The sequence below is a fragment of the Plectropomus leopardus genome, chromosome 12 (genome assembly GCF_008729295.1).
Source record: "Plectropomus leopardus isolate mb chromosome 12, YSFRI_Pleo_2.0, whole genome shotgun sequence".
NCBI classification, from domain to species: domain Eukaryota; kingdom Metazoa; phylum Chordata; class Actinopteri; order Perciformes; family Serranidae; genus Plectropomus; species Plectropomus leopardus.
This window is the reverse complement of record NC_056474.1, coordinates 16,310,674-16,336,773: the sequence shown is the minus strand read 5'-3', so window position 1 is coordinate 16,336,773 and position 26,100 is coordinate 16,310,674. Positions and strand designations below refer to the sequence as shown.

The window sequence follows — 26,100 nt, the reverse complement described above, 5'->3', positions numbered from 1 at the left end:
TGTTTACTACAGTCATTCTGTTGTCTAATACTAAAGAAAATAAAAGTTGTCATTGTGATGCTACAGTCTTGTTAAATGTATCTTATAATAAAACACATAAAATTTAATNTGTTTACTACAGTCATTCTGTTGTCTAATACTAAAGAAAATAAAAGTTGTCATTGTGATGCTACAGTCTTGTTAAATGTATCTTATAATAAAACACATAAAATTTAATGGCCTTGATAGAAAGGAAATAGTTCCTACATGAAACGGCTCACAACAAGGTCTGTGGATTATCTTGAGTAACCAGGTCATGAATTCTGGAAAGAGATATTGCTGTTGAGTTTTTCAGATGTTTTTTTTTAAAGATTATTTTTGGAAGGTTTTCCCTTTATTTGACAGGACAGCTTGAAGAGTGAAAGTGGTAGAGAGGGTACGACATGCAGCAAAGGGACACAGGCTGATACCAAATTCACAGCCGCTGCAGCAAGGACAAAGCCTTTTGTACATGGGGTGTCTTGCTCTACCAGATGAGTTAGAGGGCACTCAAAACGTTTGTTTATTTTGGCACTTTGAGCACCACAAAGCGAGTGCCATTGCGTTTCATTATACTGGAGAGAAGGCAGACATCTCTATAGCTGATATCACTGTGCAACTCACACTAAAACAATAATTTGCTAAATAGAACTACAGATAAGATTAAACTGTGTTTTTGATTTTGAGTGTGCCTTACACTCCAAAGAGCTGAGGACAAAAGAAAACTGATGTAATGATGTCATTATGCACAGCTACCCTTGTGAATAATGCAGAGGATCTCCCAGGGGACAAATCAAAGGGCCTTTGTCCTGCTGACAAAAACACGCATTTCAAACGTAATTTCTGTCATAAACATAAAGCTTAATATTATCTCATGGTGTTTTGGGAGCATTTTTAAGTTGCATAGGTTCATGTTTAAATTAATTGCTGTTATTGAGAGGAGTCTGGGTCTAATATTGTGTCTCACTGGTACACATGAGGACATGGTCCCATGTGATGTGATGCAGCTAATCACCACAGATGGTGCAGTGTGGATGGAGGCGGGTTTGGGGGAGGTGTGTATGTCAAACTAGGAAAAGCCACATGGGGTTCATCATTATCAGGGCCTTAACATGTCTACTTCTCCGTGTCTGACAGCTGCTCGTCTACTGTATGAGAACAATGAAAGCCATACACTAATTAAAAAGCTGGATTCAGGCAAGCTGCACCGACAGACTGAACTTAGCCATTTGACTTATGACAGAGGTGTGTATGTCCCAGATGTACACTACCTATCTGACAGAGGAACATTTTAGGCATCTCTCACTGTGTCTGTACCTGTTGAGGAACTTCTCTGTGAGGCTGTGCTGCATGTCGCTGGGTGGAGGCTGCTGCTGGACCCCTCCTTCCAACAGCATCTGCTGGTACATCTGCCTCTGCTGCTGCTTCTGCTCCAGGTGCTGCTGCACACGAAGACGCTGCCGATAGTACTCCTCATACTTCTCTGTTGAGTCGCGAAGCTGAGGGATGAACAGGATGCCATTAAAGAAAAAACAACGTTATATGCTCGGAAAAGTTCCTTTAACTTTTCCCTTGTATTGATCTGTTAGTCCTACTGCCCGTTTAATGCCATTTATGAAGTTAACCTTTTGTTGGGCAACTCATTCTAGAGGGCAGATTAAAGGGATACTTCACCCACAAAATGATCAGCTGCTATTTGCAGTATGTGCACATACCACACACACATGTTCATTGACTAATTAATCCGTGCTGAATTTTTTAATTTTTGTAGCTTATTAGTGTGAATAAAGTCCATCTGAAGCTCAGGTTGTTTTTTTGTATTTTTTGCAGTTTTATCACTACTGAAAAGGAAACTTTATATCACTCTCCTCATTCATATTTTAAATAGCAACAAATTATATTCAGCTCCAACATAAGCCTGAAAAACTGGAAAATTAGAAGGGCAGTACAGAGAGTTGATGCTATTAAGAGATACACTGTCTTACTGACGCAATGCAAGTATTTGCAAGTTTCAACTTCTCTTGTGAATTTTTGGGTATGAAGTGTGCTTCAAAACACAAATATATCAAACATTTATGTGTTTGTATGTTTCAAATAGTAAGATTTTGGTAAAAATGCATGTATTTGGGAAGTACTGAGCATAATAATTGAACTGAATAAGTGAGACCTGGATTTCTCTGCAGACTTGTGTGGGATTTTGTAAACAGACATTTTGATTTAGCTCTGCTGTTGATAAACTTCAACCACTTTTTCCTTAATTTGTAAAAAAGAATAATAATAACAAATGAGTTTTTTTGGATTCCTCGCCCACTATGATCTACAAATGATCATTTTTTGGTGAAGTATTCCTTTGAGTCAGTCTGGAGAAGGCACAGGTACACAGCTTCAACAGAAAATATGAACACAGGCATGAGCATATGAACTGAACATTATTTGGAGACAATTTGGCTCACACAAAGCATAGTATTCATACAACATACGACACAGTGAAGCATTTAACATCTGAGGAAGGTCACTGCCAAGTCATAATAACAGAAGTCAAAGGCAGCACTGTGATCAGATGAACTCGGCTGCTCCACTGTGCTCTTCTGTCAGTTCAGGTATTAGAGGAGGGAGGAGAGTGAGACTGATAGCTGAGGACAAGTCACTTCCCCTCTCTGTCCTCAGCTTCCTGTACAGACAATCTGATGGAAACGGATCTACTGTATGTTTGGGGAGGGAAGTGATACTGGCCGTGTGCCCACTCCTGAAATGGGATGGAGGGCAGAGAGGAGAACAAGAAAGAAAAGGTGGGAGGAGTGCGACAGTGAGATCACAGAGGCCCCAAAGTCTGCTTCTGTTTTTGGCCTCTGTGTGTCTCTAGGGTGACGAGGAAGGCAGTACAAAGCACTAACTTCACACAGGGCTGCGCACAGGGGCCCAGAATAGAAAGCACGAGACAGACAGAGATGGATACTGTGTTAAGTCTGTGTTTATAAGCAACACGAGGGCAGGAATGACTCATTTTTGTGTTTAAACTCCTGGGTGCTTGAGCCACGTGTCTCTATTGACCTAGAACTAACTCTATTTGGGTTCCTGCCCCCTCTGTCTCCATTGTGACTGACTGGATACTGAAAACAAAGGACCAGAAGAAACACCCCTTCAACATTAATAAAGAAATGTATGCAGCAAGTTATTCTAAATCTAACAGATTATATATCTTATCATTTGGTCTCTGTTGTTATTTTACTACTTCGATGATAAAGAAAACATGCTGATTCTAAGACAAGGCTCTTTTTGTTTTCTGATTGATAAGCGCATTTATGGACTTTTGTTCACAATGGATAACCAAGGCTCAAAATACCATGTCCATATGAACATTAGTTCTGCTCGTAATTCTCGGCTCTATATGCAACAATGCACGAAACTTGGTACATAAAATATGTTGTGCAGGGTTGCCATTTGTCACGCATTGATCGTGAGACTTTTGCAACAAATACTTTTCACACACTCTCATGCCACATGCCCATTTTCCCACCTAGTGAAAAATAAATGTATAATGGTACAGTGCAAAAAGAGAGGACACTGTCAGCCTACAGACTGACCATCAATTCTTGCAGTTACAGTATTTTTACTTAGAGAGGCCAAAAATGACCAAAAAAAGATAGCATTACAGCAATAATTTAAAACACATAACATATTAAGAAATCTTGTTGAAGAAGTCCTGACTGTTCATGGAAAGTCAACTTAAATAATATTGTAACAAAATATCATCATTTTTCAAATGATCACAAATTAAATGACAGTAAATGAATGAATGTTTTCCCTTCAAAGGTTTACTGAAATTTCTAATGTGACCTTGTTCAGGAATAACCCTGACTACGAAAAAAAACTGTCCAATAATTTTATAAATTTTATATTATTTTACTGTAAAGTTTTGAAGAATTTACTCTGTAACATATTGATGATTTTCTCAGTCTTCATTTTTCAAAAAATGTTGCTGTGGTTGAAACTGGATTTGTTTTGCAAAAGGACACTATTTGGGTGTAAATAAAAATATTTGTTGTGAATGTCATTTTCAAAGTTACATCCACCAGTACATGTATAAAGAGAAAAGTATTTAAAGCCCTGACATCAGAGATGATGATATCCTCAGACAGTGTTTAAGCCCCACTGAATCTGAATGAACACTGAATGAAAAAATATGTGCATCATGTCTGCACGTTCAGATTTCAGATATAACTCAAGAGAAGTATAACAAATTGCGATGAATCAGTGGGCCAAACTACAGTACAATAACTAACCTCCCCTTGTTTTTGAAAAGGTTTCTTCAGCCTAATTTTCTTTAAATTAATGTATTATCGACAATGTGTCTGTGCGTAGACATACAGAAGCCCCTTTCCGACATGCACAAGGGTTTATGGTGTACATGATGTGGTGAGAATGATAAAAAAATACACAATAAACAAACTAAAACAAGGCCAACTTCCTTTAAAAACAGGTCACATCTGTGCAGAGGAGCTCAGAGCTAGATTGAACTAAGCCTGTGACTCTAAGCAGCCATGTCAGCCTTGACAGACTAGACTGTGATGCAGACTTGCAGGAGAAGGATGACTCAGACACTCTGGGAAAACAATTAATCAGAACAGGCCTATATATAGACCTTCAGTGCAGGCAACACCCATCAAGGAAAGAAAACAATGCAGGAATGTGATAAAATAAAGTGCTTGATCAAAAATAAACATACAACAGGTCTAACGAGCTAAACAGGTCTATGATATTTACCTCGTTCCTGTCAGCAGAGCCATCTGATGGCGCGTCCTCGCCTGGAGCTGACGCAGGACGCAAGCTCTGAGCGCCACCTGAACTCATCATCTTATCCACAGGTGTCTCTGTCCTCGACCTTTACAGAGAAAACACATCAGGGCGACAGATTATCAGAGACATCAGGCAAAGTATTAAACCTCAATATTAAAACGAAACAAAAATGATCCGCTCTTTCTTACGTTTCAGGGGATTCCTCAAATATGCTGTGGCAGTCGGAGCTCTCCATCATGAGACTCCTGCTCAGGCTCTGCCCTCCAGCTCCGGGGTAGTGGAAGTTGGCAAACGAGTGGGACATGGGAGAGACCCCTTTACCCGGCGCTACTTCCCCGCCACTCGCTCTCTTATCTTGACCAGACAGCCCGTAAGACAATCCATCCAAGGCCGGGTTCAAGGAGCGCGACATGTAGGTATCAGCGGACTGCGGGCGGCGCAGTGGGGAAGAGGGGTACGGAGACAGTTTGCTGATGAGCGGGGTGAGAAGGTCAGCATAACCGGTCTTTGCGGGCTTCACCAAGCGGTCGACGTGGATGTTGAGTTGTTTCTGTTCGAAGGCGCAGGAGAAGACGGTGTGGGAGAGGTTCTGCATCCAGGAGAGCAGAGACAGGTCCAGGTCGTCGCAGCCGTTACCACAGAGCAAGTCAACACCCAGGAGAACCTCGCTCTCTGTGATCTCTTCACCTGTCGCCTTGCTCTGCACACAAATAAATGCAACAGGCCGCATGTTGAAAGGGGCAGTTCACCCAAAATCAAAAACACATTTTTCCTCTTACCTTGGGGGGTATTTACTCATCTAGATTGTTTTGGTTTGAGCTGCTGAGGAGATATTGGCCGTAGAGATGGCCGCCTTTTCTCCAATATAATGGATTTAGGGCACTCTATTTGTGGTGCTCAACGTGCCACAAAAAAATGTGAAAAATTCAACAGCACAGTCCAGAAATCATGACCTGGTTACTCAAGATAATCCACAGGCTGAGCAATCTGACTTTGGAGAGAATTCGCTAATCTAAAGGAGGGTTTTCAGAAGTTTTATGCTATAAGTCAACCGTTTTTAGTCTAATCATTGACACTTCAGTCTTGTAATACTTACTATATACTGTTATATATACTTTACTTTTTTGTAACTTTCCAGTCCTTTATTTAAAATGATGAATTATTGCTGCTTTTTGTTATTTTTTGGTTTTTCCTTGTGCTTTATCTTATTATTTTATTTTGTGTCTTACCTAGCGTTAATGTTGTCAAACTGAATTTGTTGATATGGACTTGCAATTGTTTGTGCAGTTGATTCTGTATGCTGAAAGGTACAGCGGAGATGAGGCTCTGTTGTTGCTCCTTGTTGTGAGCAGTTTCATGTAGGAACTATTCTCTTTCTACTGAAGTCCGCTCAGCAACCATTACTGCACAGAAGGAAGCGTGTATCTCCAACACTTGGCAACTCAAACTAAAACATTCTTGATGATAAATATCCCTACAGTTAATAGGAAAAATATGTGTTTTTGATTTTTGGGATAACTTTCCCTTAAACTGCATGCAAACATTACACAAACCCATCTGTAAACTGGTTCAGGCCGCAGTATTTATGTATGGTTTTAGTGGTTCACACCTGGCAGAACTCCACACAGCACTCATAGAGGACTCCTTTAAGGAGCAGTTGGAAGAGTCGATCCTTGCTGGCCTTGAATCCAGCCTCACTCAGTTTCCTGTCTGCAGGGATGAACTCTGCTACCATGGTGCATGCCTCCTCAAAACACTGCACTCTTGCCGTGCTCGGGTTCCAATCCTGCAGGATACAGGCAGAAAAATAGATAAACAAAGTATTGTTTGTGAGTGAAATCAATTTAACGTAAAAAGCGCACAAGGGATAAAAAAAAAGATGCTTCCCATTGCAGAAAATTGCAAAAAAACAAAACAAAAACATATTTCTGTTTTGATCCACTTTCACTAATATTACCTTGAACTCAGCATGGTTTGTGAGGCGAGGCAGCGTGAGGAGCAGACACAGTTTGCTGTAGTCGTCTTTAGAGGGACAGAATTCCTCCAGGGCGTGGAGACACTTGACTGCTTCCTGCATGGTGAACTCCAACTAAAAAAGATGAAATATAATATAAAATATATATATAAGATAAAATATAATAGATTGTCGCCGATGAACGAGTAGAAGTTTCTCCCTAAACAGCAGAGATAGAAAAACAAGCTACTTTTAAAGAGAGAGCTTTGTCTGCGGCAGCACACCAGAGGCACAGATGACTTTTAAATATCACGAGACTGAAAAACAAAAGGGCAGCTTCCAGGATAATGTGCACAAAATGATCCAGAAAAAAAGGACAGAGGACACTTTGGTCTTATTCCTAAAATTGTGTCCTGATCCACTCTGTAAAGTCATTGCCAACACGCAATCAATGCCATATCACAATAACCAATGCACACCCATCGGCACACTAATGCACTGATGTCCACAGATGTCCGAAGTAGTCTGAGCTAATCCATTTAATAGGACACGATAGCTCTGGCACAGTGTCACCAGCTGCATTCAAAGCTCCGCTCACAGGCCCGCAGCTAGAGCATGAATAGAAAGAGGTCTGAATATATGTCCTTGCATGTGTGCTTGAGAAAGTGTCACATTTATTGATTTGTTTGATAATTTATTACAAGGGGTGTATTCCTTGTTATACATTGTGAAATTTATCGAGAAAATTCTGGGCTGATACCGATAGTTAAAATAAAAACTTTCCAATAACAATGTTTTTTTGTTGTTGACTTTGTTTTGTTATTTTTTTCCCTCTTTTGTGCCAGGGAAACAAAGACATTTTAGAGAAAATTCTGGGCTGATACCGATAGTTAAAATAAAAACTTTCCAATAACAATGTTTTTTTGTTGTTGACTTTGTTTTGTTATTTTTTTCCCTCTTTTGTGCCAGGGAAGAATGACCACAATTTCAATCAAACAAACTGATGAAACAACCTTAAATATAGTCTTTCACATAAAAGATTTTTTTTCCACACATTACTGCTTCAAAAACCTTTTTAGGATAGGACAGACAGTACTGATTTTTTTCAGTACTAACACAGCCAAACAAAAACCTTTGTAAAACACAGATTTAATGTAAAAAATAAAAGCAATAAAATACTGAAAAATAAATGTACTAAAAAATACAAACATGGATAGGTATATATTTCACCTCTTATGTTTTTCATACAGAATAAAATGTTTTTGTGTTTCTGATATGCAACACACACAGGCTGCAGCAGGCTGGAACATGGGGCTGAACATGTTACAAAACAAAAATTAGCCTTCCTATACGGCCTCCTCTTTGAATATTAATGATTAAACAACAATATTAATGAGAAAATGACATTCAGCCAATGAAAAAAATATGCAACACTAGGTACATATCGTTCACCGCCATTGGTGTACATCATTGTATTTGTCGATAGGCAGATGGCAGTCAACAAGGCAAATATTCATATATACTAAAGTTTGGCCAATAAGTCAGTGCATCCCTAGTTTTTACCAATTAGCACTGACAAACATCTAGATTTGATTCAGAGTTGTCAAGCCTCTGCAGAGCTGATAACAAGATGGCCCCCAGCATCAATGTCAATATTTCATTATGCATTTGTTGTGGTGACATTTCTACAGTTCATGAAGAAATTATACAAAGAAAATGTTCTATCATGTTTGGGTAAAACTGCTGACAACTCCTCAGGTGTATTTAATTCTTCAGTCATTGTTTTTATGCCCTCTGGTTCCACATCTTCCTCTTTTAGTGGCAACATTTACGTGCATGTGTTATATAGAAACAAGATTAGGATTGACATGTTATTAATGAAATACAACCCAAAAAAAATAAACACTGTGATTACAATAAAATGTAACCTGCTTATTCCCATAATTAACTGATTACAGTGTGATTAAAACATTTACTGTTTTATTTTACTTTAGATCATTCTGGATTTCTGAACATTTTCATACACGCCTTGAAACATGACTACATTTTCATGTTGAGAAAAATAATAACAGCATCCACGGCTTACTGTTATTGTTGTTACTGGGTCATCGTTTTTTTCTGCTGTGACAAATGCAATCTACAGTTCAGAAAAAAGGAAAGGTGACAGCAGATGGCTACATTTTTTTTAGCCCTTTGACCAAATCTTCTGTGGGTAGAACATCACAGGTGAACAGAAATATAATAACGGTTTATTCTGACATGGACAGCCGATGAAGTAGTATCAGAGCTGCACATAAACAGCTTAATCCGGATAAGTCCTTGACCACAGAGAAGCCAATAGTCACGTCACTCCTTACATGCAAATGTAGCCAGTGCTGAGCTCACACACACGCAGCCTGCCTTCTCCTCGCTTTCAAAGATTGCGAGACTTATTCAGAATGACTTGCAGTGTACAGTGCATTTATTGAACAACACTGTCTGTTTCTCTTCTTGTCTTTGAGATTGAGATGCCTTGCTTACTGCCATGACAACCAGTGACAGTCAGTGGGAAAACAAAGCTGCGCTGTTACAAAATCTATTCAATGTGATGAGAATTCAAGGCTCTGCTCATCATTTGGGAGGCTGAGAGCACTTTATAAACATACCGATAATCAGACATATACCACGTTTAGTGACTCACATGCTGTGGCTCATCTTCTGCAGACATGGCGTTATTCACACACAGAGCCTCCAGAAACTTCTGCTTGAGGATGATGTAGCGAAACCTGCACATAAGTCAGCTGATGTTAGAAATCATGACACAGAAAGAAGCAAGTGTTGGTGCTGTTTGCGTCTAACTTTGCTGCTCTGGGCTACTCCAACATCAACAACGGATACATGAACCTGAACATACTGACAGTGATACACTGAACTCACCTTTTTCTGTCAAACTTATCCATGCACTCCAAAGGCTGAATGAACTGCAGGACCTCATCCCACTGGCCATCAAGCACCAGTTGCCTGAAACAGAAACAAGTTGGTCCGTCAAGGTCCGATGTGTAGGATTTAGGGGGATACACTGGCATAAAATGAATACAATATAATAATTATGTTTTCATTTGAGTATAATCAATAAGAATTGTGTTTTTGTTAAGGTAAGGTGTTTATCTCTGCATAGGGAGAATGTCATCTACAGAGATTGCACTGCCATATTTCTACAGCAGCCCAGAGCAGACAAACTAAACACTTGCTCTAGCATGGGGCTGTACGCTTCTCCACGTCGCCCACCATAGTTAACAGTCCATTTTTTTTGTTATGTGAAACTGCCCTTTAAATTTTTTCTTTGCAGGTTTGTTTGCTGCTCTGTTTGTTTAGGAGAGAAAGACAGTTCTGCATTCGACTAGTTCAACTCCAGGTAAAAACCTCTTGAACGTCCTCACTGCTAGATACCACTAAATCCTGTGAATCCTACATGTTGCTCATTTAATACACAAATAACATATGGAATCCAAATTTGTAGATTATTTTTTATCAGCTGAAGAGCTGTGATATTATATAAAGCTGTACCATGACAAGGTGAGACAAGCTATCAACGGACACTTCACACAAGGTGAAATACCAAAATGTATTTAAAACTTAGGTCAAGTAGAATTACAGACCACACACGGTTGGCAGACTTTCAAGGGAGCACTCACATCTCCAGCAGCGGTGCAGTGTTACATTATGCTCAATGTAGAGGACACTATCAGAAACACTAAACTTATTATGACTGAAACGGTCTCCTGTTGTTTCTGCCTCATAGTAGCCAGCTTTCTGGAGCTGCAACCTGAGTTCATCTACCTGAGGAAGAGCATGTCGTCCGAGTAGAGCCCATTGATGACGCCACTCTCCTTCTCCAGGGCCAGCATGCTGATGTGCAGCTTCCTGGAGTTGAGAAAGTCCAAGATCGCCTTGATGATCTCCACCTCCTTCACATTTATGGTTTCCTCCGCTGTCATGGTGACGACGGGCTGCCAATGACAAGGGCAAAGAAGCTAAATGTTAATAGAACTGCACACTAGGGGTGTCTGGTGGATCAGTGGATGGAGCAGGCCTCTCATATACAGAGGTTGTGTCCTCACTGCAACAGTCACGGGTTCGATTCCAGCCTTGGCCCTTTGCTGTATATCGCCCCCCCTCTCTCTCTCCCCTTTTCACTCTTAAGCTGTCCTATCGAGTAAAGGCAAAAAAGCCCCAAAAAATAATCTTAAAAATAAAAATAAAACAACAAACGAAGGCAGTGGGTGGTATGCAGGAATCAAATATCATTATACATTAATTCATTCATTATCTTAAACCACTCATCCTGTTAGTGGTAGCGGGGGGTTGGAGCCTCTCCCAGAGGCGGAGTACGCCCTGGACGGTTCGCCAGACCATCACAGGGAGACACATAGAAACACATAGAGACAGACAACCATTCACGCTCACATTCACACCCATAGGCAATTAACCTGACCTGCATGCGTTTGGACTGTGGGAGGAAGACACAGAACCCAGAGAAAACCCACGCTGACACGGGGAGAACATGCAAACTCCACTCAGAGGGGCCTCGGCTGAAGGGCCGCTGGGGTCAAAACTGGAACCGTCTTGCTGTGAGGTAACAGTGCTAACCACTGAACCACCGTGCCCAGGCCGCACTACAAAAGTATATATTTCACAATATTTTGGGCCAAATACCTCTATATCGATATTGAAATAATATTGTAGGGCTGACCACTGGTGCTTTCACAAAATATTTACATTATGAGAATTTTAGTAATGTGGATACAATGACTTAGTGGGTAAAGGTATAAAAAAAGACCGCTAGAATAGTCTGGTAAGTTCAGAAAATCATATCACTCTACTGTAATAATGACCTAAACACTAGGAAAAACAACAACACTTAAAATATTACAATATTCAAAATCTAAGAGGATATCTTGTCACATATTATGATATCAAGAAAACTATATGGTAACTCCCTACTACACACATGCGAAACTGTCTAAATTAACAAAAAAAACAGTTCTTAAATTTTTGTTTTACACATCTTAAAGTTTGCCCGCAAATATTGCATAAATATTGACAAAGATTTTCATTTTTATTGTAAATGCATATCTGTCATCAATCTCATTAACTACTAATAACTGGTATTGGTATCTGCACTGAAGAACCAATATCAGTCAACCCTAATATTTACCTTTGTCCAGTCTAATCAAATAACAAAACAAAAAGTTCATGCATGAAACTTACAATGTATGAAGCCCCATAACAACTCTCACGACTTCAACTCTGCAGTTTTTTCTTTTTGTAACCTGTGCAGTTTGTTATGATTTGCAACAATCTCTTGTTTGTATGTTAAATTTATCTTTGGGCAACACCCAGTCAAATCCACTGTTGGTGTTATCCAGATGAACAGAGACTGTGCTTTCAGCATTTCATTTAACGAATTTAACCACTATCCAGCATCATACCACTGATCATTTTAGCTTTTACAGGTGATAATGTATTCACATTTAGCCTTAAACCTTGATAAAGAGGTGTTACAAAGGCTAAAACACAGAGGTTGTTGGATGAAGACAGTATCTAACTTAGCTTGACAGGATGCGCATTGCTCCACATGTACTGTTTACAGAGGAGAAAATAATCACGTACATATTGTCATGACAGTAAGTAGCTTCTAATGCATTTGTGTTCATCCATCTATCAACAATAACACATCAGCAGCTACAGAACTTGCGAGAAAGCTTTTTTGCCATCAAGTAATCACAGGCAGACACTGCAGCAGTCCTGCTAAGCTAACATGAGAGATGGTTAGCTAATAACACTGGCTCTAAGCCTCAAGTCAAACACAGTAAGGAGCTTAGGCTACTTGTTAGCTTTTCGTAGCTTGTGAATTTAACGACCGGATTACAGCGAACATAAACAAATAACTAGTTACCGTCAGAGCTCATATAAAGCGGGCTAATTTCCCCGGTGAGAGAGAGGGGGGGGACTGACTAGCTAGCCAGGCCGATAGGAGGGAGGCATCATCTGCTAGTTAGCAGGGCGGGCGGGGTGACAGCTACCCCCAAACAACACGGATCTGCTGCGTTTCATGCTCACCTGTTTCTATAAATACATGAGGTGAAAAAACAGTGTCCCCACGGGTGATTCCTCGCTGCTGACAGACGCTGTCACGACGAGTGCCGCTCGGTATTGTCAGTGGTGTTTGTCCTGCCCGGCTATCTCCTCCTCCTTGTGTGACTGTGTCTCCTCCCTGCTGAATCTCTCTCTGCCGCTCCGCTGCGGTCTGCTGCTGCTGCTGCTGCCGCCCAGCCCTGCTGCTGCTGCTGCTGCTGCTGCTGCCGGCTGCCTGCAGGAGCACCGCCTACATCCAGCCCTACGCACCCACTGAGGTTTACATTCGCAGCAGGGATACAACGTGGTACACCGGTTTTGGAAGGTGTTTACAGTAGGGTGAATATTAGGACTGAAAACAGGGCTTTTTGGGGGTCTAAGGGCAGACGGATGTCGTCTGCTGTAAAAGCCCTCTGCGGTAAAATGTGTTTTGTGATAATGGGCATTATAAATAAAATTGATTGATTTATTGATTGATTGAAAATCCCTCATTTGAGTTTTGATCTGTATGGATGGTTTTCCCAAGAATATCCCAAAAATGGCACACATAATTGCCATTTTGTACTTTATTTTAGATATATTTTGCACCTTAGCTCTCTTTTTAAAATTTGTTCTGCTATTGATTGTGCTACTTTCTATCAGTTACATTGTTTTGTACACATAAAAACAATTTAAAAAATCTTTTAATCATGAAAATGCACTTAATTTGAGTATTTTCTGCTACTCTATCTACTCCACTACAAAATCTCATTGGATTTTATTGATCACTGTTGGACCAAGTTTATAAAAAGTTGCATAAAACTTGTTATCTATTTTTTTTTTTTTTTTTTTTTTGAAAAAGGTGTGGCTCAACAAATAAATAGACTCAGTGCCATTGAAAGAGTTCCATCTCCTTACCTATTGAGCCAGTTATCACAAAACTGGCAGGATGTGTCTCCATAAATTCGAGTCTGGGATGTGGCCTTTTGCTGCATGTCATCCCCCCTCTCTTTCCCAGCTTTCCTGTCTCTCATCAACTGTCCTATACATTTAGAGAAAATGTCCCAGAAAATAATCTTATTAAACCCTGAAAGTTTCATTCAAAATGAACACTAGGGGTTGCTATGAATATAAACATATAGGCGTGGCCAAAATGTAAAAATCAAAATGTAAATCAGAAATAGATAAATAGATTGACCAATCTTCACAAAACTCGCAGGATATGTTAAATAATAATGTTGAATCACATGTGATAAACTTTTTTAAAACCGCTCAATAGGGGGCACCATCAGTTGTAAACATTTGCATTGGCCTGGCCAATGACCTAGTTTGATCATAAATCAATGACAGTTTGTCCAAATATCAACAAACTTGAATATGTGAATGTTTTTAATTAAGCTGTTAAACTGTATTCAAAAAAGGTTTTCAAAATTGACCAAAGTAGGGTGATGGCGTTGCTGAAAAAGAGCATTGCCTGGCACAGATGTGGTTGCGAATGAATGAGTTTCTGTCTGATCATCATAATACCTGACAGTTATCTTTAAAGCAGGTGTCTCAAACTGTCAAAGGTCTTAATCTGTTGAAGCTTTCAACTTCCAGCAGTCTGTGTTGGCTTGAACCCTGGAATCACTGCTTGCAGGTGTAGACTTGTATTTTCCTTCAGTCTTTGCAAAGTGGTAGAGTGATATGATGACAGAAAGCGTGTTGAACAACATTAATATCGGCTAAACTGAGGATATTATCATCATTATACTTGTATCAATCGAGACGTGATATGAAATGAGACACCATGAATACTGTTGATAGCTGGCATTTTAATAAAGCTCAAAGTAATAAAAAAACAAAAAACAAACAAAAAATCCAAGTAACAGTTCAGCATATTTAGTAAATTGGAAAGAAAATGAATTCAGAGTTGGAAAAAAATACTGTGATTTTTTTCAGTATACTTAATGGATTTCATACAATACCACAATAAAGCCTCATTAAGACTTTGCCTTTGCTTTCAACACATTTCCTTCAACAACTGCTTCATTAGTTCACACCTCCGACAGGTCAATGTCATTACAAAAAATACTTCTATATGCCAAAAATATATCTGTACAGTGTCAACACATACTGAAAGAACGTGATTTAAAAAAAAAAAAAGAAGTAACAATAATGTAAAAGTAAAGTAACAAGCATGACAGTCCTGAATGACCTAACGACAGTGGACAGGGTCTTGAAGTGCTATCATAGGTGAATTAATTTATTTATTTACAAGTGTGAACTACTTCAGGGGGGTAATCAGGATCTAAACGTGAAGACAATATCCACGTGAAAGTGGCATCTTGAGTATTTGTTAGTTCCAACCGCAACATGGTCAATGGTGATTATTGAAATTACTCTTAGATTGCACAGACAGTTGACACAGGGTGGATTTCCGTCTATTCTACTACTGATGATCATCTTATCAGTGGTGACAATTTTTGCATTTGTAGCACAATTAAAGGCCCCAAACAACGACATACGTACTGATACACACACGTGATAAATTATAAAAGCTACTCCAAAGCTACTGCAAGCGGACTTGTTTGTTTTCGAATGGATCTGCCATCATATACAAACGAATTAAACTTATATACGCACACTATATTATGTTTCTCTGGATAAAATCTGAGACGCCTTTTAAAATATCTTCAAAGCATTATCAAAATGAAATAAATTATATTGCAGGTGCTATCCAGAATTGTCTCATGGTACTCCATATGCTCTCACACTTTTGGAAAGTAATTGCAATCACCAACTGAGGTATTTTCCTCACTCGTCATGGCACTTCACTATACACACACATACACAAATTTGAACTGTTTTTCAGTCACATGTTAAAAAAAACAACAAAAAAAAAAAAAACATGCCTGTGTAGCAGCAGAACGGTCATCAAAAATGCTGCCTCTACCTGATCACAGATCAGTCACACCACCTTTATAACAACTTGCAGGCGATGTTATCTGATCCCAGACCTATGAGTACACACAACCTCTCCTGTATCACAACGGACATTTTCAAAAGGCGCTGACAAATGACACCGACACTCACGGTGCATCCATATGACACAAAACAAGCATAAGGCCACGCATGATCAACTTATAGAAACCAAACTACCTCTCTGAGGTGTGACATTCAGTGCTTCAGTGGTTCAACTAGGTAAGGCATTGGTCCGCCTTTTCTTCTCTTTTTTTGGCACATGAGAACATTGATACACATGCTGACAAGTACACACTTGTGCCCCTTTTAAGTTGTCCAGAGCACAACAGTCAACTCTGTAACAACAACGCCTGTGAGGCCCGTTTGTGTTCTACATTCCAGTTGTGATTTATTACAGTGGGACCATGTGTCCATTTAATGAAATAGTAAAATCCACAAATTCTCCTGTGTTTGTTCCAGAGATGCAAATCTTGCCCGGGCCATCTGGTGCTACTTAGTGTGCAGTTTTTTGGGCGTCCCCTGCTTCTTGGTTTGCCACAGATGGCTGGCGATGGTGATGGCGTCCACGCTGGCAGACATGGTTTTGGCTGGGATCTGGCTGAATTGCTTCCTGTCCGAGTTGTACTTGTACAGGCCCTCAATCATCTTGGTCGTGATGCTTCTTGGCCCGATGCCGGCCAGTTTGGTGATCTCCTCTGTCTCGGGGCAGTAGGCGTACACAGACCTGAACTGGCATCCGCCGTCACGGAACAACACCAGGAAGTTATTAGCTTCAGATTTCTCCATTTCCTGTAGAAAACGACAAAGAAAAGTCATTGTTTTGTGCAGAATATTTAAAGGTCCAGTGTGTAAGATTTAGGGGGTTGTATTGGCAGAAATGGAATATAATATCATAAATATGTTTTCTTTAGCGTGCAATCACTTGAACCACTGTATTTAGCAGCCCCCCCTGCGACAATTTTTAGATGTGAAACTGCTTTATTCAGTGTTTGAACTGGTTTCAACCATCTGGGCTGTTTATTCTGAGAAGTTAGAGACCTCTGTGGATAATTTGAGTGCTGAAGGAATTCTAACTGTTTCTAATTGTGTAAACTGTGCAGAAGTTTCAGCTCACTGTAATCTGCAATCCTCACCGCTAGAGCCCACTAAATCTTGCTAAATCTTTCACCACTGGACCTTAAATACAGAAAAAGAGACACAAAATTGTAAATCATACATCAAGTATCTTGTTCTTCTGCCCTTCGTTGACCTTGCCAGCCAGGCAGCAGTGAGCCAGCGCGTTCTGGATGATGTGCTTGTTGGACTTGGCACTAGGCTCCTTGTATAGTTTGGGTCCTGTGAGAAGGAAGCACAAGCATGAGACAGCAAACATGAAATGTCACGTCATGTCACAGTAGCTGCGTAAATGTTGAAAAACTGTGTAAACAGTAGAGCTGAGTATCCATACTAGATACCTTTAAGGTATTGACCAAAATAACCCAATACTAGATAGTATCTGAAACTTCTCAAGTCAAACGATTCCTGCATTCGATCCTTTTTTGAACTTTTTGAATTATAAAAAAAAAAAGACTATTTGTATGGATTTGCCCACTGCTGCAAGCAGTTCAAAATCCATTTATGTTCCATACACAAAATTACTAATATTGTAGCAGTGAGTTTCTACCATAAATGCACTCATAAATTCGTCATTGTTATTAAAATACTTTATGCTTTATTATCCATGCCAGTAGACAGAGAATCAGAAAGCAGAAATCACCTGATAGTAAAAATTACAATAAATGGTCTTAACAGACCTTATTTCAACAAAAAAGATGAGATTTTTTATTTATTACTAATGGTTTGCTTATATATATACATTAAGTGATGCTTTGTAAAACATTGCATACATATTTGGTTTTGCATTGTTGGTGAAGGTTTTCAGTCATTAAGGTCATGGTAATTCTAAGTGCTATATTGTAGGCAACTAGACTAGACTTCAGATTCTTGACAATGATTCACCTCTCATTCAAGAGGCTTCTTCAGTCCTGTCAGACTGGTCATTAGCTGTGGATTTTAAACCTTGTGAGGTGTGAACCCTTACTGGGTACGTGTGAGCTCACATGTGACCTCAAAGACTCTGCTAATTGGCATCGGTCTCACTTTAAGGGTACGGGTAACATTATTTTTAAAACAATTCCCTGCCCATTTAAAAAGCACTGGTATGTCATCTACCTGTGTACTCATTGTTGGAGGGAGTGGATGAGGTGGTGGAGTCATTTTCCCAATCCTTCTCTCCGTTACGACTACCAGTCGAAGGACATGAAGAAAAACCCTCTGCGGAGTCCGGCCTAGAGACGATTACACACAAACCAACAAATGACACACAAGGACATAACAGAAAACCACAACAAACACATAAAAGTTGATACACATGAGCATGAAGGAGATATGAGAGCGTACACCGACAGATTGCACAAACAGACATGCACACAGACAGAGAGAGAGAGAGAGAGAGAGAGAGATGTTGCAAAACAAGGTCAGACGCTGTGACACAATTGTCCAATCCCTGCCTGTTGTCTTGCATTATACATCAAACTGTACATACTCCGAAGAAGCTGCGCAGCGAGGGACAGAAAAGCATGTTCGGCCAAGCAAAGCAAAGTCTCACTGCTGTCTTTATAGCTACTGTGAGGGGTGAGCTCGAGTACTTGTGGAAGAAAACAGCAACACATTGGTAAAGCGCAGAGCAGCCAGCAGAGAGAAGAGAGCAAACAGCAGCCTGACAGCAACACTGCAAACGGCAGAGAGGATGAAGAGCAGGAGCACTGAGGCGAACATCTCGGCGCACACTGGTCCCTTGTACCTTAATACAGAATCAGCAGTGATGTAGTACATGAAAATATTTCACAATTGACACATTTGTCTACTGTTATGTGAGTCTGCGCTGAATGAGTGTCTAAATAAACACAAAGGTAAAGTTACATGGGTCTATTTCTACATTGAGCCACATCCAGCTTCATCCGTTGAAGCACCACTTACTAACCTTCCCTTTCTTTCTTTGGGAGAGCTTAGATAGAACGGGATATGGGCTACTTTATTGCCTCTGAGGGACGCATGCAAAATAGAAAGAGAAAGCAGAGAGGGATAAAAGAGTTTAAACCTCATAAAAGTCAAGACTTAACAATATGAAAAAATAACTTCAACATCAAAACATTCCATCCCAGTTAAAACCACAGAAGAGTAAAATTAAAGTGTGACAAAGATGAAATATGGAGTTGAAGTTAAATTTTTAGAAGTTTTATTGTGGGTAGGGTTGCAGCGGTATATTGGTTTCAGGGTGAATCCTGATATGAAAACTGACGGTTATCATTAAAAAAATGCAACTGGACAAAGATTCTCACCTTTGTTTTAGTTATTTTCAAAAGCGAGACTTTTTACACATACTTCTATTTAAAAATTGTATTAAGTTTCACTTATTGTTATCAAACAATTGTTTAACCAAAAATATCCATTTTCATTCATTTCAGGTTCATTCTGACTGTTAGTAATAATAATTCTGTAATATCATAATACCGTGAAGCTGCAATATTTACGGAGACGGTTATCGTACCGTGAAAATCTCATACCGTTGCAATCCTAATTGTGGGAGTGCACATCACAATGGTGGCAATATGTAGATGGTGAACTGCACAAACTGAATAAGTGAAAATGAAATGAAAAAAAGTGACTCTGAAATACTTGTAGCGGTTTTCATGAACATGCATAACAAGTGTTATATTGTGGGATTTATAATTCAAAATTAAAACAAGATTATGAGGAATTTGAAGAAAAGGTGTATGAAAATGAGGTGCATGTAAAGTCAGCACTACAAGTTATCAGCCAACTTTAATTAGTAACTGATTTGGGATGGAAATGGAAGGTGGTAGACAGAAGAGGCTGACAGAACTGAGGTGTCGTTTAGTTCTTCGCTTTACTTTTTTATACAGACCCAAAAAGAAAACATGATCATTAAAATTATAAGATAGGACCCACCCACCTTACAAGTTAAAAGTACTACAAAGCAGTACACTTTGCAGTACTTTAAAGATGCAAAATACAAATTTTAACCACTTCACATTTGCTGTAACTCAACAGGATAACTGAGCTTCCTTTGAAATTGGTAAACACACAAGACAAACTGCAAGCCTCAACTTTGTTATCTTATCTGTGTTCTTTTTTTTAAATAAGTACTTTTTAGTTTCAACATTTCTATTTAATATATTTCCACCTAATTCAAAGGTGTAATGTTGCGTTCAGATGCATTAATGCAGATGGTAGACAGCAAACACCTTTTTGTTTGTTTTTCCTGTGCCTTCCAAAAGATGTCTTTCTGCCGTATACAGTTCCATGTAAACACAGCATAATTATTTTGTTTTTTTAATTTAGGTTAGCAGGATTTTACTGATAAAAACAGATGCAGGTAGAATATGAGTTTCTCTTGAGCTTTTTACATCTGCTATTTATAAATCAAGCACAAGGTAAGAGAGTCTAAAATCCATGTTACAGGCAGGAAGTGGGTCTCACCTGTTGTTCTTCCTGTTGTTTGGCTGATCTCTGTCATTGTCAGCCAGATTGAGAGATGCCAAAGAAACACTTGACACTGAGAAGCCTCGTGGACGCACGCCTGCAGCACAAAGACAGGTCAAGCACAGATCAGCAGCTGTCATACAGCGATAAGAAGGGCTGGAAATTTGCAACAGCCAAACGCTGGTAAAATATACAAGTGGCTGCTAGATTTGCTCCACTCACCAGCCAAAAAAAACAATGGTAATCTGTTGAGTGGATGGTGGATTTTCGAGTTCACCAGCAACAGTGGCAGGTGGACAAAAAAGTTATTTTCCAGCCCTGGCAATAAGTTTGTGTTTGTGCATTTGATTTATATGTTGCTCACCTGTCGCTCTCACAGGGGGCGTTGACGACTCCATGACGTCTCTGTGGATGGACTTGGGTCGAGGCTTCTTCTTGAGACTTCCAGACCGGGGCTTGATGACCTCGTCCATGTCATCCATCAGCTTGAGCTGCTTCCTCCTCATATATTCATTCTTGATGTATTCCCTCCTCGCCTTCTCTTCGTCCTTCTTCTGTTGCTCCTCCTCAGCTTTTAACCTGGAGCAAGAGACAAAGATAAAGATTGATTGTTTGACTGCACACTCGAGTTTAAAAGTGTGTGTGTATTCATGCTATAAACCTGGGAAAAGCGTCAGCATTAGCAAACAGAGAGTAAGAAGTCGCACAGACCGTGCAGCTTCCCGCTTCTGCTCCTGGTCCAGCTCCTGCTGTTGCTTCTTCTCCTGCGTCTCCTTCTCCCTCCGCAGCCTCTTCTCCAGCAGAGCTGCTTTCTTTGCTGCCATGTCGTCTTCTCCTTTCACATCATCCTGGTGTTTGATGGGTGGGAACGCATGTTTACTCAGCTGATGAATTACTAAATCGTGCATTAAGTTATTAAGACAAATAACGCTTGAGTGTGTAATCACTGGAATGATGGTTCTATTCGATGTGACGTTGTGTAATTACCTTCTGTCAGCAAAGCTCTGACATTGCTCTATAATCAGAGCTCTAATGGTCTAACATGCATCTGTGTTCTGGCTGTTTGTTTGGCCTAGATTCACATATGTATTGTATTTAATCAGCTCATGGCTCAACAGGCACAACACTGCACATGCTGTGCCTGACTCACGCAGTGTGAGATTCTTCCTGTTGCTGCAGCCTGCATATAGCACCATAAGGATTTATGGGCTTTATTATTAATGAGACGTTAATTATCTGTGTTTATAAGTCATTATTCTAGTTTTACTGAGGGAAAGGGTGATAAAAGGAAGGATAAAATGTAGACCCCTTTTTCAGACATTTTGACCAAACAGGTGCAACTAATGACATTATTAACTGCTGCGCTGCGCTGCAATAATTGTAGGTAAAGCACCATCATTATTACTATCAGTACCATCTGTGCTTTTCTTTCATTACAAGTCAAAATGTCTGTTAGAAAAAGTTTGTTATGAACAGAGGTGGGACCAAGTCATTGTTTTGCAAATCACAAGTAAGTCTTTGTTCTCAAGTCCCAAGTCAAGACAGGCAAGTCTCCGGTCCTAAAAGAGTCATAATGCGCTCAGCATCAAATATAATGCTAATAACTAATATAATTAGTCGCATCCAAAATATATAGAAGCCTTGATTTTCGAGAGCCTTGTGTCTTTTGTGTGTATAAACTCTAGCCTTTTGGAAAAAGTTAAAAGCAATAGTTCAACATTTTGGGAAATACCTTTTTTTGCTTTCTAATGGAAAGTTGTCAGCCTCTATTTCCACCAAAAAAAAAGTCACTAGAAGTAGTATGGAGGTGATAAAATAGGGCCAAGGGAAGCAGACCAAGTCAAGTTAGTTTAGTTTATGGGTAAAATTCATGGCTAAACGTGTGTCAAATTCAGTCCACCTTAAATACAGAATGAAATTCATGATAGTGATAATATTTGCAGAAACTATTATATGGATTATCCTAGACATTATAAAGATTACAAATATTTTAATGTGCCTATTAATATGATCAAATAATTCTGTTGCTTCAGCTCACCTTGAAGAAGAATCCACAGCACATCTTTTGGTCTTCTCCATATGTGTCTCCTCCTGCCTCTCCACCTCCCTCAGCTGCTCCTCCTGAAGGTTTCAGCCCAGACAGAGGCACCTCCACCAGGTCTCTCTTGTCCTGGGAGTCCCCCTTGACCCGGCTGCTTGTGGGCCCTTGGATCTCAGACACCGGTTGACACAAAACTTCTGACGACCTCTGTTTGATTTCACACTTCTTTCTTTCCTCCTGTCGCTCATCTTCCTTCTCTTTGGCTGCTTCTTTAGTAGAAGGCGGAGGAGTGCCAGCACTCTTCTTTACTGCTGCCTCTTCTTTGTCCTTATTGTTTTCTTTGTTGTCCTTGGCCTCTTGGTTCTTTCTGTCCTGTTGCCCCTCATCGTGGCCCAAGTAAGCAAACGAGCTGATCTGGGTTTGGCTGGAGGTGAAACGCCTCAGTCTGGGCAGGCTGTCCACTGAGGTGGGGGTGTTGAGCATTCGACTGAAAGGTGTGACCTTCAGATCATTTGGTCGCGGAGTCCGAGGTGTCCTTGCGTGGAAGGAGGCCGGCCGCCGCTTAATGCCAGCAGGGGAACGATTGGGAGCGCGGGGAGAGCCAGAAGAAGACAGGATGGGAGACAATGACCCAACGGAGCCTCGGCCTGACCCCCGGCCCGTTACACTGCTGCTGCGTAACTCACGGAGCTGCCTGAGGGGAAAGACAACACATACAGATCACATGATTGTAAACCTTTTTTTTTTTAGCTATATTATCAAAATCTAACATGAATACCTGTGTGGAGATGGAGCAGGAGGAGGAATGACCCAGGCTTGTTGCTGCTGCTCTCTCATGGACATGATCTTCTCCTGCTGCTGAGCCAAACGCTGCATCTCCGTCTGCAGGAAGCCCAGCGACGTGTTCAGCCTCTCAATGGAGCGTGTGTATTCTGTAAGGTCGATCTCTCCTGGAGCCACACCTGCATCACCACATTACATACACGGGTCAGTCAGTCAATGTTCAATTTAATGATTCATTCACAGCTCTGCCACTCTAGTTGTCATATTTTGTAGTTTAGTCATCAAAAACTATCAACCAACAAGGCTATTTCTCACCGCAGGAACCTTGACATAGTTCTAAGAACCTTTTTGTTGTGAAGAACTAGGAACAATCCTATTTGTTAAGATGCTGTTTTTAGGGAGTGTTGTAGCGAGTAGGCACTACTAAATAGATTTCTGCCACTGCCAAGTAAAGCATTCTAATACATCATCTGTGAGTGACACTAACCTCCACCATCCTCACAGGGGGATTTAGGAGCTGCTCCGTCTGGCTTGCATCTCTCCGCCCGCTCCATGCTGCCCTGGCTGGTTTCCTTTGAGGCTGTGAGTGGCTCTGGAGAAGGCGTTTCTGCTGCCGCTGAGCTTGGGCTGAGAGGGGCAGTGATTCCTTTTCTTCTCACTACATTCAGAAAGGCTGTTCTGCCCATCCTCTGACGATGGCGGGTGAACGCTGCTTCCACCTGGAAAATATGAAGAGGTCAGCATGGTGTGAACATTTACATTTAAAGCTATAAACCAGCACAAATTTACTTTGATTTTTAGAACTCTGAAATGGATAGTATCAATCTTAGACCTGACCTCATGTGAAATAAAATTAGAAAGACATTGTAGTATAACCATTAGTCCCCCATTGTCTTTGTTTTTAACCGATATTGTAGTTTAAAGTATGTATTTATTTAATTACCCATGTACTTGTTTTTATCTTCATTTTATTCTTTTCTATTTTATTTTTATCATTATTATTTTCTTATTTTTTCAACTTTTTTTAAATGTATTTATTTTTATACACTTAAAGGTCTTCATGTTCATGTGTTTTTTTTAATGTATGTTCGTCACCCACTGTCTTGCATGTATGTTATGAAACAGTATGTTAATTTAAAGAATGTATGTATTCACTAACTTATGTACTTATTTTTATTCATATTTTATTCTTTTTTTTTTTACTATTTTCTTTTATTTTTAAAATAATATTTTTCAACTTGATTTTTTAAATTTTATTTTATTTATTTATTTATTTTCATGCTCAAACATCCTTAATGTTCATGTGGTTGTGAATTTTGTTTATATATGTTCATTTTGTCATTTTAAAACAATAAAAAGAGACTTAAAAAAGTAACTATATACCACTGAAAATCTTTCATTGTGTTTATCCGTTTACCTTTTTCTTCTGGGCTTCAATGGCTCTACGTTTCTCCTCCAGCTTCATCCTCAGCTGAATCATCTCTGAGGCTATCAGGTGGGATGGATCTCTGGGGGAAGGCGTCACTGGAGAGGGAGATGTGATTGGCAAAGGAGGTGTAGATATCTAGAAAAAAGGGCAAATATCCTTGACGTTAACTCTATGCCAAATCACCTCTGCAACAAAGATAGAGTTTAAATTAAAAAGGAAATGAGTGACACACAAACCTGAGAAGAGATGCTTTTTGGCGGGTGTGTATACGGCACATTGAGATCTGAACTCTCTGGAGTGGTTCCTCCGCTGCTCCTTCCTTCCAGCTTCCTGAACTTCTGCTCTGCAAAGCTCGTCATCCGGACCATTCCTCCTCCAGAGCCCCCAGAGGACGAGGTGGGGCTGACCGTGTGGGATCTGGGGATTGTGGGCACTGAACTGGGACAGGGGCTGCTCCTCTCACCTCCGCCACCCCTCTCACCATCGTAGTTAGCATCAACGACCTCTCTCCGTCCTCCTTCCCTGCTTCTCTCCTTCACCTGCTGGTCAGGCAGCGGGCACGACCGCGTCATGGCCTCACAGTCTGGGTCTATGTCTGAATAGTCTCTCAGAGAGGAGGAGTCCTCATCCAAGCTCTGGATGTCCTCAGTCCTCACATGGATGCCCGTGTCAACTTCATCGGTGGACACAGAGTTGGCATCATGGTCGTTCAGCCGAGCCTTAGCTGAACCCGGGTCGTCTCCTTGACCTTGGGCCCCTGGAGGGTCTAAAGGGTCTGAAGGCTCTGCGCCGTGGAGAAAGAAGCCATTGTCTCCGTCTCCCACGCCCAGGCTAGCGTGGGGCCGTTCAGTGTCGTGGATAATCTTCAGGGCCTCTTCAATGCTCGGAGGAGTTGATGGGCTGATGTGGCCACTGTGGTTGCCGTGGTGATTGTTGGGGCTGTGGCTGCTGTCTGGAAGGACTCCATTAGAGTACCTAAAGACAGGTTTTGGTAAATTAACTGATGGTTGTTTAGCCCTTTGAATCCTGGATCAAGATCACTTCTTTTGTGTTGCATTCAGATGCCTTTCACATGTATTTAAACCTTTGAACCCCTTGAAGCACATTGGTTTGATTTATTTCAAAAACATGGGAAAAAAGACAATAAGCAACTTGGCAAGAATTGTTCCGTAAATTGCAAGATATTAGCAAATTAGACAAAAAAATTAAAGCTAGGGAAAATTTTTACAAAGCACTATATATCTAATTATCATAACTATAAATTAATTTATTTTTTTTTTTTACTTTCAAAGAAGTGTGCATTGTGCAGCTGTATTATCCAGGTAAATACAAGATCGGGATTTGGTATTGGCAGAAACTCAATATCAAATGACTTGGATTGGGATTGGGTGCCAAAAAACTTGATCGAGACATCCCTCTTATAGAGCACTGCTAGCGGGAATGTATAGTGTTAACCTCCTTTTTTTTGTAGAT

The 26,100-nt window shown here is 40.3% G+C and overlaps 2 protein-coding genes across 3 annotated transcripts in view; both read right to left on the bottom strand.

Moving 5' to 3' along the window:
* wdr47a (WD repeat domain 47a) overlaps window positions 1-13,069 on the bottom strand; it is an 18,141-nt gene extending 5,072 nt beyond the window's left edge. Inside the window, exons 1-9 of the mRNA XM_042497521.1 lie at window positions 12,872-13,069; window positions 10,589-10,758; window positions 9,686-9,769; window positions 9,450-9,534; window positions 6,773-6,904; window positions 6,425-6,601; window positions 5,004-5,515; window positions 4,783-4,900; window positions 1,336-1,517 (exon numbers count right to left, since the gene is read on the bottom strand). Of these exons, the coding sequence (XP_042353455.1) occupies window positions 1,336-1,517; window positions 4,783-4,900; window positions 5,004-5,515; window positions 6,425-6,601; window positions 6,773-6,904; window positions 9,450-9,534; window positions 9,686-9,769; window positions 10,589-10,746 (1,448 nt within the window). The 5' untranslated portion in view covers window positions 10,747-10,758; window positions 12,872-13,069. The remainder of the gene's footprint in view (window positions 1-1,335; window positions 1,518-4,782; window positions 4,901-5,003; window positions 5,516-6,424; window positions 6,602-6,772; window positions 6,905-9,449; window positions 9,535-9,685; window positions 9,770-10,588; window positions 10,759-12,871) is intronic.
* A 1,590-nt stretch (window positions 13,070-14,659) lies between these two features.
* The window catches only part of camsap2b (calmodulin regulated spectrin-associated protein family, member 2b), a 44,153-nt gene continuing 32,712 nt past the window's right edge, over window positions 14,660-26,100 (bottom strand). Inside the window, exons 11-22 of one of the 2 annotated variants that reach the window (XM_042497345.1) lie at window positions 24,864-25,602; window positions 24,616-24,762; window positions 23,686-23,917; window positions 23,194-23,377; window positions 22,413-23,109; window positions 21,086-21,222; window positions 20,739-20,953; window positions 20,372-20,471; window positions 18,852-18,911; window positions 18,041-18,156; window positions 17,046-17,164; window positions 14,660-16,618 (exon numbers count right to left, since the gene is read on the bottom strand). In XM_042497345.1, the coding sequence (XP_042353279.1) occupies window positions 16,319-16,618; window positions 17,046-17,164; window positions 18,041-18,156; window positions 18,852-18,911; window positions 20,372-20,471; window positions 20,739-20,953; window positions 21,086-21,222; window positions 22,413-23,109; window positions 23,194-23,377; window positions 23,686-23,917; window positions 24,616-24,762; window positions 24,864-25,602 (3,046 nt within the window). In that variant the 3' untranslated portion in view covers window positions 14,660-16,318. The remainder of the gene's footprint in view (window positions 16,619-17,045; window positions 17,165-18,040; window positions 18,157-18,851; window positions 18,912-20,371; window positions 20,472-20,738; window positions 20,954-21,085; window positions 21,223-22,412; window positions 23,110-23,193; window positions 23,378-23,685; window positions 23,918-24,615; window positions 24,763-24,863; window positions 25,603-26,100) is intronic. The other variant, XM_042497346.1, reaches the window with a different exon arrangement.